The sequence below is a fragment of the Trichechus manatus genome, unplaced genomic scaffold (genome assembly GCF_000243295.1).
Source record: "Trichechus manatus latirostris isolate Lorelei unplaced genomic scaffold, TriManLat1.0 scaffold00162, whole genome shotgun sequence".
NCBI classification, from domain to species: Eukaryota; Metazoa; Chordata; class Mammalia; order Sirenia; family Trichechidae; genus Trichechus; species Trichechus manatus.
Genome location: NW_004444098.1, coordinates 650,346 through 662,826, shown reverse-complemented (window position 1 = coordinate 662,826; position 12,481 = coordinate 650,346). Strand labels below are relative to the sequence as shown.

Sequence of the window (12,481 nt, the reverse complement as noted above, 5' to 3'; positions counted from 1 at the left end):
GAGCATCTTTCTGACTCACCGTGTGTCTCTTGTCTTTCTTTTCTCCCTTGTCATTTTGTTCCTTTATTCTGTGCATTCCCTTCATTTTTACCTAAAGCAAATGCCTCACTGTGTCCATTCACCCAGCTCCTGTCCCTCTCTGCCTTCTCATCTCACCTCCGGACGGGAGCTGCCCATTTAGTCTCATGTATCTACTTGAGCTAAGAAGCCCACTCTTCACGAGTATCATTTTATGTCCCATAGTCCAGTCTAATCTTTGTCTGAAGAGTTGGCCTTGGGAATGGTTTTTAGTTTTGGGCTAACAGAGTCTCTTACACAAAAATTTATACATACATTGTTATGTGACTCAAATTGCTCTCCCCATACTGTGACAGCACACTCCTCCTGTCCACCCCTGATTCCCCATGTCCATTTAACCAGCTCCTATGTCCCATAGTCCAGTCTAATCTTTGTCTGAAGAGTTGGGCTCGTATATTGTTTTAGTTCTGATACCTCACTATTTTAATGGCTGTATAATATCCTATTAGGAGCCCTGGTGGCACAGTGGTTAAGAACTCAGCTGCTAACCAAAAGGTCGGCAGTTCGAACCCACCAGCCGCTCCTTGGAAATCCTATAGAGCAGTTCTATTCTGTCCTCTAGGGTCGCTATGAGTCGGAATCGACTCGATGGCAATGGGCTATAATATCCTATTATATGGGTAAACCTAAGTGATGCTCTATTGATGAGCATTCTCCATGTGTTCTTAAAAACAAGAAGGCTAAATAAATTTCTTTTAAAAAACCAGTAACCAGTTGCCATCAAGTCGACTCCGACTCATGGCGACCCCATGTGTGTCAGAGTAGAACTGCACTCTACAGGGTTTCCAATAGCTGATTTTTTGGGAAGTAGATCTCCAGGCCTTTCTTCTGAGGCACCTCTGGGTGGACTTGAACTTCCAGCCTTTCAGTTAGCAGCTGAGTGCATCAACTATTCGCATCACCCAAGGACTCACTAAATTACTTAGCCTCTTAAAAATATGGATTTTCTTATGAAGAGATGAATTCAAAAAGCTATCTCAGCTGGCAAGGCTCTTTGGGAAGGCTAGGAGGGAGCATTCTAGTGTGCAGGGTTTTCTCCAGGCGTTTCTGGAAATGGAGCCAGAGGAGCATTTCCTTGTTAAGGAAGCTTGTCACTATGAAGTGTGCTTTTGAAAAAGAACCTGGGCAATGAAGGCAAACAGGAAATGGGTCTTACATTGCAGATAAAATGGCCTTTGGACTTTGAGAGGCAGGCCCTTCCTCAGCCTCTGCTTAATACCCAAAAGAAAAAGAGATAAAACGATGGGTGGTAAAATCCTGTAGCTCCATCTGCGTCCAGATGGAGGGTTCTAGAGACTTTTCATTGTTATCACAGTAACCAACAGGAAAATTACAACTTATTTTAAAGCGTAAAAACGACAGAACGCTTGCATATCTACAAGATAATCAGGGCAAAACTAGTCAAGATGATTTCTTGATTCTGGTTTTCTATTGTTTGGGGTCATTATGAGTCATTATTAACAATTCCCTTTCATTTAAGAAAATGGTCAAACGGCTGCTTTCTAGCGGAGTCCATGCAAGGACCAAAATGCAAAAATGACTCATGAGCTTACATTTCCAAACAAGTGAAATGTGTGGGTCACAATGTGAAATAAAGTCAAAGAATAGCAGAACAAAATTACTTTTGTCATTCAAAATTTATGAATAAATATAAATGTAGAAACCATATCTTTTTGTAGCAATGAAGATTTTGCAGGCAGTAACCAAAGGGAAAGAAATGTTGTAACCCAGAGCACCTCAAAGATGTCATGGTAAGTCCAATTCAGATACTCCTTTGCATGCATTATTGGCCTCCACTTGCAGGAAAACTAACCATATTTGCAGGAATTTTACAACTAGGCTTTACGTTTAAGGTAAATATAAACCAAAAAGCCACGTAGTTGGCCTCTCTGCACCCATTGCTGTTAGCTGCCCTTGAATTGGCCCCCAATTCATGGAGCAGGGGTCTAAATCTATGACTTTTGGGTTACGGTTGTCCTCACTCTGATTTCCCTATCCATATTCATGATATAAGGGGCCCTGGTGATGCAACGGCTAAGCGCTCAGTGGCTAACAGAAAGGTTGGCGGTTCCAACTCACCCAGCAGCTCCACAAGAGAAAGAAAAGACCTGGCGATCTGCTACGATGAAGATTACAGCCTAGGAAACCCTATGGGATGGTTCTACTCTGCCACATGGGTGCTATGAGTTGAAATTGACTCAACAGCACCTAACAACAATATTCCTGATATACTCAAGTGTTAGCGTGAACATCAACACACCTGATTCGGGCATCTCTAACAGGAGGAAAACCATCCCAGAGTGGAATAACTCTTCCCTAAGAACAGCCCCATACACAGCCAGAGATATCTGTTTATACTACACTGTCACTGAGAGAGTCTTCATCTATTTCATGAGCCCACTCTACTGGAAGAGTCAAATCAATCCGAATTATGGGGATCTCCTGGAGACCTCTTGGCTCAAAGAGTCATTCTCTCATTACCACACATGAGTCCAAATTTTGAGCAACCCTCTCTCTTCACTTTGCTGATACCTCCCCAAGTGCAAAAAGGGAAACTTAACAGTCTAAATTTTATTTATGTGGATAAAAGCAGGATGGGATTTGATTTTGCACTGCTAGGCACTGGTATTATTTCTTGGTGGTTTTTCACATTCACGTTGTTTCTCCTTTTCTTAAGGGGGATCCCTGAGTCAAGTTCATCTGAAGAAGGGGAAAACCTGGATGACCATGAGTGAGTGTTGAAAGCCTTCTGTGTCGCTTTAACGCTAGTCATGGATGTTTCCATTCTGTTCTTCAAAGGCATTAAAACAGACGGCTCAGAATTGCTCAGGAGGCTGTATCTACACGGGCAAACTCTTGTGAGGTTCTGGGCTAATTATCTAGATGACCAGTGACAATGAGCTAGAGTATTACCACTGAAAATACTTTCCCAGTCTGGATTATCTACACTGGCTGCCCAATTCCTTGGGTTTATCATATACCCCAAGTCCTCTTCATCTAACTTTGTCTTTTTAGAAACTGGACAGATAAATTTAGATATGGTCTTTCTGATGATTATTCCCTGGGGACCTCTTTGGTCAGGGTATCTTTTGAAGACACTTATTAACATTGAATCTGATTGTCGTGAAGTTATTTATTATGCAGTAATTTTACAACATACCACAACTGAGACCTTTGAATGCGATAGCATTTATGTTGACAGATTCCTGTTCTTAGGGTGATCTTGTCATTTAACATCCAAATTGGGACACTTTACAGTGAGAAAGAGTGCACTATTAAAAATTACACCTGGACATCAGGCATAAACTGGAATGTTCTGGGCAAACAAGGATGGGCATTCAGTCACCCTACCTATACTGAAGAGCAGCTTGGTCTAAGCGGCCATTAAGGTCCATTCCAAAATCTGAGAATCTGTCATTCTGCAAACAGGGACAAGTTATTGTATCCTGGATGTAAAGATAGGCATTAAGGAGAGGTGGGAGTAATAGGGCAGAGTGCATCTGTCAGATACCTGATACCCAGCAGCACACAATTCACTTGGACCCTAGGATTATGCATATTTCTGATGATGTTTTCATGTGAGTGGCACGTTAATGATTTATTGACTACATGTCAGTGAGAGCTTTCACAAAGTACATGCCACTGTTTCCACTCCCCCTCTTACCTCTAACCCAGGCTGGCCCCAGGCATAGCTGTCACACTGGAGACAACCGTGCTGTGTCATCTCCACCCCTTTGCGGCATAGTCTCTTCACCGACTTCCCTATTGTCTACCCTCAGGAGAGCATTTGATGAAATGATTCCTACTAAGACATAAAAGACTGAGTTTAGTCTTTAGCATGTAGATGAATTGGAAGTATTTCTTTGATTTGGAAAGCCCAGATCTGATCTTTTAGACAGTCTCTACCCTTACCTTCTTGAGATTCAAATGGTGGGTGAGCGACATACTTTGGGAAAATTACCAGGGAAGACCTGCCCTCTTCAAAATCAAAGAGATGCCTAAGGGAGCTCGGATGGAAGAATCATGCCTTAGGGTTAGGCCTTTGCTGCTCTGCAATGGAAATACTGAAATAGTTTTAAAAATAAACAGAGCCAGGCCTCAGCAAAATTGTAACATGGGCAATGTCTGAATGTGTGTGTATCGATGTGTGTACCTGTGTGTATGTGTGTGAGTGTGTATATGTGGGAATGTGTCTATGTATGTATTTTTGTATGTGTGTGACTATGTATATGTGTGTACTTATGAGTGTGTATGTAAGCGTGTATATGCATGCACGTGGGTACGTGTGGGGATATACATATTAACTCACTCTTCCTCGAAAGGCTTCTCTCTTCTCTCCTGATCATCCCTTCAGCCCCCCACATGCATATATCGTGGGTCATATTCCCTAAAGGATCTTTTGATTAGACCTTGATTAACCTTGATTAGCTTAAAATGTTAACTAGTAAGAAAACATCAGTTACTATCTCAAGTGTCAATTATAGAGTATTTCTAAAGGTAGAGTTAGAAGAGACTTTCAAGCTTATCATAGCCAGCGCCGACCTCCCTAATTTTACGGATGGGGAAATTCAAGGCCCAGATAGGCTAAGTGACTGAGTTAAGTCTAGTGGAAGGTTATGTTTAGAATCCAGACTTCTGAGCTGCTTATCTGGCTGGTCTAAGGGTCTTTGTACTTGGCTGAGCTGCCTACCAGCTGACACTCCCTCATCTGCTAATACAGAGACTGTGTTGTTGTTGCCGTTGTTGTTAGGTGCCGTTGAGTCGGTTCTGACTCACAGCCACCCTATGTACAACAGAATGAAACACTGCCCAGTCCTGAGCCATCCTCACAATCTTTGCTATGTTTGAGCTCATTGTTGCAGCCACTGTGTCAGTCCGTCTTGTTGAGGGTCTTCCCCTTTTTCATGATGTGACAGAGACTACGCAGAGAACCATTTCCCTTCCATTCCTACCAAGTTCTGAGATGCCCTTCACCTTGATTTTCTCCTACCACCCCTCCCTTCCACTCTCTCTCCTCATGTACTTCGTTGCCCCTTAGGTGTTATCTTGTGGCCAGAAGGTTCTCCCAAGCCCCCAAACCCATGCCCCATTCCTCCTCACACCCTACCCATTTCCTTAGAATGACACATTGGCCAAAGCGGAAAGGCATTGTTGACCTCATTTGAGAAACAGTTCTGTGGCCTGTTGGGCTCCACATATAAAGTAAGATGTGATGGTCTTGGCTAACTTAGTGAAACAAAGGGCAAAATTTAAAGAGGACCCCTGGCTCTCCTACTTTATCTTTTTCTCAGTTCATCACAACTGTTCCTGCCCAGTACAACCATGTTGTTGTTGTTAGGTGCCGTCAAGTCGGTTCTGACTCATAGGGATCCTACAGGACAGAGTAGAACTGCCCCATAGGGTTTCCAAGGAGCAGCTGGTGGATTTGAACTGAGGACCTTTTCGTTAGCAGCCGTAGCTCTTAACTAGATGCTATCTATTGCTATCCTGAAAACAGACAAACAAAAAACATTTTCTTTTCTTATAGTTGTTAGGTGCGGTGGAGTCAGCTCCAGTTCGTAGTGACCTTACGTATAACAGAACAGAAACATTTCCTGATCCTGCACCATTCCCACGATCATTGGGATGTTTGAGTCCATTGTTTCAACCGCAGTTTCAATCCATCTCATTGAGAGTTTCCCTCGTTTTTGCTGACCTTCTACTTTACCAAACATGATGTCCTTCTCCAGGGACTGGTCTTTCCTGATGATGTGTCCAAAGTAAGCAAGATGAAGTCTCGCCATCCACACTTCTAATACTTTAGGCCAGGGTCATGTGTTTTTTCTTTTGGAAGAGCACAGAAGTAAAGTGCCACGCTCATCATTTCATATCAAGAGTGCATATTCGTAAGATGAGTTATCACTGTTGATAACCTCAATCACCTGGCTGAGGTAGTGCTTTTCAGGTTTCTCTTCTGTAAAGTTACTCTTTGCCCCTATCCACACTCTATTTACTCTTTGGAAGGAAGTCACTGTGCACAGCCCACACTTAAGAAGTGGGGATAACTCCTCCTTGAGGGTTGAGCATCTATGCTGTTGTTGCTGTTAGGTGCCATCGGGTCGATTCCGACTCATAGTGACCCTATGTACAACAGAACGAAACAGTGCCCGGTCCTGTGCCATCCTCACAATCATTGTTATGCTTGAGCCCATTGTTGCAGCCACTGTGTCAGTTCATCTTGTTGAGGGTCTTCCTCTTTTTCGCCGACCCTCTACTTTACCAAGCATGATGACCTTCTCCAGGGACTGATCCCTCCTAATAACATGTCCCAGGTATGTGAGACAAAGTCTCGCCATCCTTGCTTCTAAGGAGCGTTCTGGCTGTACTTCTGGCAGTCCGTGGTATATTCAATATTCTTCGCCAACACATAATTCAAAGATGTCAATTCTTCTTCGGTCTTCCTTATTCATTGTCCAGCTTTCACATGCATATAAGGCGATTAAAAACACCATGGCTTGGGTTAAGCGCACCTTAGTCCTTAAAGTGACATGAGATGGGAAACTGGGTCTGGACTACATGGGAAATCTCTGCACTATCTTTGCAATTTTGCTGTAAGTCTGAAGCTATTCTAAAATTAAAAAAAAATTAAACAGCAAGAACAACAAAAAAAAAGCATTTATTTTGAAAATAGATGCTATAAAGTGTGCTTCTCTCAGATTATTTAAAGAAAACAATAGGGCTGAAAGATAGGAGCTTCCATCCTTGGCAATTCTGACTTTCCCATTGGCATAGCCATTGCTCTAATCTCTGGCCTTCATTCAAAATGGTGACATGTTGGAGAACTTAGAGGTCATTTAGAAGGAGGCTGAATGTTCCTAAACGCCAGCCCATTTAAATAAAAATACAGATGTGCAGGCTCTGCCCCAGAGCATGGGTGGTGGGGACTCAGGAGTCTATACTTTTGAAAATCTCCTCTGGTGTTTCTCTTGAGCAGCCAGGTATGGAACCCGTTGATCTGGGCCAATGCCTCATTTTACAGATTAGAAAGTTAAGTGACAATTTATGCAGCTAAACAACTCTTAATTCGCAAATGTGGAATTCTTTCCCATTGCAGCTGGTTTGCAGGTAACATCTCCAGGTCACAGTCTGAGCAGTTACTGAGACAAAAGGTAAGTAGTCTTGTTGTCCTTTAAAATCGCCTCTTAGAACTTTTTTCTATGGTGGGGCCTAGAGGGTAGTGGGCTTTTCATAGAATCCTTACTGCCGATTATGCAGTCAACTCATCATAGTGTTGGTTGTTGAGCCCATGGGTTACCAGGCCTTTCATGTCTAGCCACTTCCTCTGTTTCTGGCATCTGTTGCTGCACAATAAACCACCCTCTCATTCAGTGGCTTGAAGCAACAGTGATTTGGGATTTCTCACGATTCTGCGTGTTGGCCGGGCAGGAGGTGCTTCTGCAGGCTTTGCTTAGGGTAACTCATGTAGCTACATTTAGCTGGTGGATTGACTAGGGGGTTGGGCTCAGCTGAAACTATCAGCTGGGGCACTTCAGTGCTTCTCCGTGTGGCCTCTCCACGTGGGTAACTTGGGCTTCCTCACAACAAGGTGATCTCAAGGCGGGGTTCCGAGAGGACGAGCCCCATAATGCAAGTGTTTATTGAGTCTCTGCTTTCATCATGTTTACTAATGTCCCATTGATCAAAACAAGTCACATGGCCAAGCCCAGAGTCAATGTGAGAGGAGACCACACAGGGTATAAATACAGAAAACCAAAAACCAAACCCATTGCCGTCAAGTCAGTTCCGACTTATGGTGACCCCACGTGTTACAGAGTAGAACTGAGCTCCATAGGGTTTTCTTGGCTGGAATCTTTATAGAAGCAGATCTCTAGGCCTTTCTTCCGTGCTGCCTCTGGGTGGGTTCGAACTACCAACCTTTTGGCTAGTAGTTAAGCACAAACTGTACCACCCAAGGACCTATCATAAACACAGGGAGGTGATGTATTGGAGGTCATCAATGTAAGTGTCTCCCACAGCTCTGTTACTGCTCATTAGCACCTAAGCCAGAAGAGAGCGAGTGTAATAGGAAATAATCCTTCATTACTAATTGATAGGAAATTGCCAATTGTAAGCTATTTTTGACCCGCAAAATGACACTCGGATATGGTTTAATCTAATAAAACACCAAACACACCTAATATTTCCTTGGTGGGTGCTAGTGACAATGTGATAACTTTGCTACCTCACTATTTTTTCCCCTTCACGGTTTTTCTTCCCTGTGCTTTCTGAATCTAGATATGCTTACACTTAGCACAAGCCATTAAGAAAGACCAGTTGAGTGTAGAACTTCAACAATTTGCTCTGCGTCTTTGGTTTTCTGAAATCTTCCAAAGGCATGATATGCTGGTACCTTGTTGCCATTGAGTCGATTCCAATTCATACAGTGGTATGTGGTTTCAATTTTTATTTTGGAAAGATGAAAAGATTAGGCTTGCACAAGAACGAAACGGAAAGTTATCAAAGAGGGTTAAAATTACCTGGAAAGGAAGCGTTGAAGCTTGCAGGGTAGGTCTGTAAAGAGATGGAGTGAGAAAAGGAGGAATGCTGAAAACGAGTTCTCAAGAATAATGCAAATGTTCTGTGTCTTCCACATTGTCCTTCCTTTTCAGGGAAAAGAAGGATCCTTCATGGTTAGAAATTCTAGCCAGATGGGGATGTACACAGTATCCTTATTCAGTAAGGCTGTGAAGTAAGTATCACAGGGCCTTATATCTTTTATCTTTTGTGTATGTTCCCTGAATATGCCGGTCACTTAGTCACATTTTGGGATAAGACACTACTTTTAAAAGTCAAACTTTTGGATCAAAGTATTTCTGTTGGGTTTGACCATTTGTACGTATCTTTTTTTGTTCCTCGTGTAAAAGAGGCTGTTGGCTGGGTGATCCTCTCCTGTCCAACCTCAGGCAGCAGCAGAGTATGCGAGGCACAGCATGCCAGAGTAAACATTTGTTCAAAAGTTCTCGGTGATTCCCCTCGATTCAGACTTAGGCCTAGAAAGAGAGAAAAATAGCAATGGAGCCTGTATACCCTCAGCCCAAGCCAACTGCTGAGCTGAGAAACCTACCCCAGTGTCCGGTTTTGAATAAGCCATTCTAGATGGAGCCAGAGGTCATGGAAGGCTGAATCAGAGTAGCTGCGTTTCCTGGGCAGCTTCTCTCTAGGGTGCTGTCTTCTTTGGGTGGTTAAGAGTTCCGGTTTGAAGCCACACTTCTGAGTTCAAATCCCAGAAGTTACCATTTCAGAGCTTTATGGCATTGAGTTTGTAAACCTTTGTGCCTCCGCTTCTGAATCTGAAAAGGGGACATAATAATTATTATTATCATTCTGTGGATAAAGTGAATTAATTCATGTATTGGCTTAGAACAGTGCCTGGAACACAGTAAGCACTTAATAAATTAATTGTAATTACTGTTGCTGTTGGGAAAAAGTTGTTCTATCTGCCCCACTCCATCCCCCAACACTTAGGCATATAAGACAGCCCACAATCATCTCAGGCAAGTCATCATCACCAACATCAAGATCCCTCTCCAGAGTTCTACAAGCCACTTCCCCATTGGTAGTGAGTAATTTCTTCCTTTTCAACCCCCTGCGAAGCAAATAGGAAAGCTGTTTGTATATTTACCATTTTACAGATGAGAGGATGGAGGTTCAGAGTTTAAAAAGACCTTCCCAGGAAGCTCATAAGTGACCAGGCTTCCAACAGCGGAGTCCACTTTCCTTTAACCACACTCCCCCGTGTCTACGCGGAAACCCCCAATGCTTTGGAGTGAGAATCCGGCCAAGCCCTCATCAAGACCATTTGAAAAAAGAATTTCTTTGTGTGCAACCCCGGTTTTAACAGTTGGATTCAATGATCCTCTGCCTTCATGGCTTTCCCACGATCCCTGCCCTGCTGGGCGTATAAGTATCTTTGTAATAATTAAGAGATTAAAAAGTTATTTTATTTTTTTATTGCTTTTATAACTAAAATTTTTATTGTGATAAATATATATATAACAAAACATTTGCCAATTCAACAATTTTTACCCATACAGTTCAGTGACATTGACTACGTTCCTCATGTTATGCAACCATTGCTGCTATCCATTCCAAATTATTCCCCCACTATTAATAGGAAGTCGGTGCCCCCTAAGGAATGACTCTCCCGTCCCTCCTCCCTCCCACCCCTGGTAACCACTGATAAACTTTAGTCTCTACACCTTTTTCTATTTCATATAAGTGGGATCACACAATATCAGTCCTTTTCTGTCTGATTTATTTCACTCTGCATGATGCTTTCAAGGTTCGTCCATGTTGTGGCATGTATCAGGCCTTCATTTCTCTTTATGGCCGAGTAATATTCCACTGTGTGTATAGACTACATTTTGTTTATCCACTCATCTGTTGGTGGACATTTAGGTTGTTTCCATAAAGTTATTTTATTTTAAGAACGTTTTTTACAGAGCACCTACCTCCAACTTGAGATGCTAGGATGTACACCAAGCAATCACGTGATATTTTCCAATCTCAGAAGCTACATCCCCAAGTGTGTTTCGTGTACTAGGCTGCACACTGTAATACCTGCATACTAGCTAAAGCCAACCCAGTGAGAACTGGGAGAAGACTTGGTTCCTTGAAAAAGCAAAAGTTCTGTGGCTCTCTGGCCCTACAGTTTTGGCCAAATTTGCTATCAGCCATTCTCCTAGTCAAGCTTCTTGACTCCAGATTCATTTTTGAAAGTGTCTGGGTAAATAAATCGGCAAGTAGGTAGATATATAAATATACTTATATATATAAATACATAAAGACCCATAAAACCAAAATTCGTTGCCGTCAAGTTGATTCTCACTCCTAGCGACCCTATAGGACAGAGTAGAACTGCTGACCTTTTGGTTAGCAGCCATAGCCCGCCGTAGTTCTTAGCCACTGCGCCACCAGGGCTCCATATACACATACATATATATATGTATGTATATATATATATATATATGTATGTATATATAAAACCAAAAAAACCCAAACCAGTTGCTGTTGAGTCTATTCCGACTCATAGTGACCTTCTAGGACAGAGTAGAATTGCCCCATAGGGTTTCCAAGGAGCCGCAAGCAGTGGAACGATGCAAAGCCCGTGTCTTGACTGCGATGCCATAGTTGAAGACCTAAGACTGGCATATTGCTCTTAATTAGCCAATTTACCACTATTGCGTAAAAGTGGAGCGAGAGAAAAAAATCGGCTTATGTGGAAAAGGTTCACATGAGGAATTAAAGGACATCTCCACCCACATGGCTCCCCACCCCCTACCCCCACTCCCAAAGAGCCTCCCACCCATGCTCTGGGGTGACAACACCCACAGCCCAATCGTCTTTGCCCTTCCAAATTTTATCTCCAATTTTTTATCCTCAAAGAGAAGTGCTATTCAGAAGAATGATCTTGAACAACTGCCAGGTTCTCCATCCTCAGAGGAAGAGTCCAGCTTTCTGTTGACTAAGGCAGGAGTAGTCCCTAAAGTTGGAATCGTGCATCACAAAATACACACAGAAAACTGAAGAGAATGAGATTAAAAAAACAAATCTAAAATATACATTTTAGTATTTTCTCTCTCTACCCCAGTGGAGTTTCTTGTACATTCTTGGGTTGTAATCATTCTATTTTGGAGGCATAGATTTATACTATGGAGCCCCTGGGCGATGTAAAAGGTTGAGAAACCCTCACCGACCTTCCTCTCCCCAGTTTGCGAATACATCTAAAATAATCATGTCGCCATTATTTACTCAAGTTGCAAATGTTAATTAAGAATGTTCTAACATTCTTTCTTCCTTACTAGAGATAAAAAAGGAGCTGTGAAACATTACCATGTGCACACAAATGCTGAGAACAAATTGTACCTGGCAGAAAACTACTGTTTTGACTCCATTCCAGAGCTTATTCACTATCATCAACACAATTCAGCAGGTAATTTATTTCAGATTTTCTTTTATGGGTTCTTGTCAATAGCTATCAATTTTCTTGTATATTACGATCCTCCTAATAGCCTTAATTGTATAGGGAGCCATGAAGGTAAGGAAAAGAAATTGCCTTCAAGCTCAGGGCATGCTGTGATTCGTAACTCACGTTTCCTGGGATATAGCATTATAGGCTCTACAATGCCAGAAAGAGTGAAGTGGAAAGAACAGAGTGACTTAGAAGCAGAGATGCTCTTTTTAAAAGTATTTGTTGTCTTTTTTCTGTTTATGGAAGTAAGTTGATCGTAAAATTCAAGCAGTGTGGAAATACGCATGATTAGAGAGAGAACCTCTCTGGACAATGTGATGTCTATTCTGCCAGATATTTTTTTCTATGCTGATACTAACATTTATTATTAATTTTCTATATACATACATATAT

The 12,481-nt window shown here is 42.2% G+C and overlaps 1 protein-coding gene across 3 annotated transcripts in view; it reads left to right on the top strand.

Annotated features, from left to right (window-relative positions):
- The window catches only part of BMX (BMX non-receptor tyrosine kinase), a 54,758-nt gene that overhangs the window by 24,727 nt on the left and 17,550 nt on the right, over positions 1-12,481 (top strand). For all 3 annotated transcript variants that reach the window (XM_023740683.1, XM_004386325.3, XM_023740682.1), the window contains 5 exons: positions 1,758-1,829; positions 2,756-2,809; positions 7,172-7,226; positions 8,727-8,806; positions 11,922-12,049. In XM_023740683.1, coding sequence (XP_023596451.1) covers positions 1,758-1,829; positions 2,756-2,809; positions 7,172-7,226; positions 8,727-8,806; positions 11,922-12,049 — 389 coding nt within the window. The remainder of the gene's footprint in view (positions 1-1,757; positions 1,830-2,755; positions 2,810-7,171; positions 7,227-8,726; positions 8,807-11,921; positions 12,050-12,481) is intronic.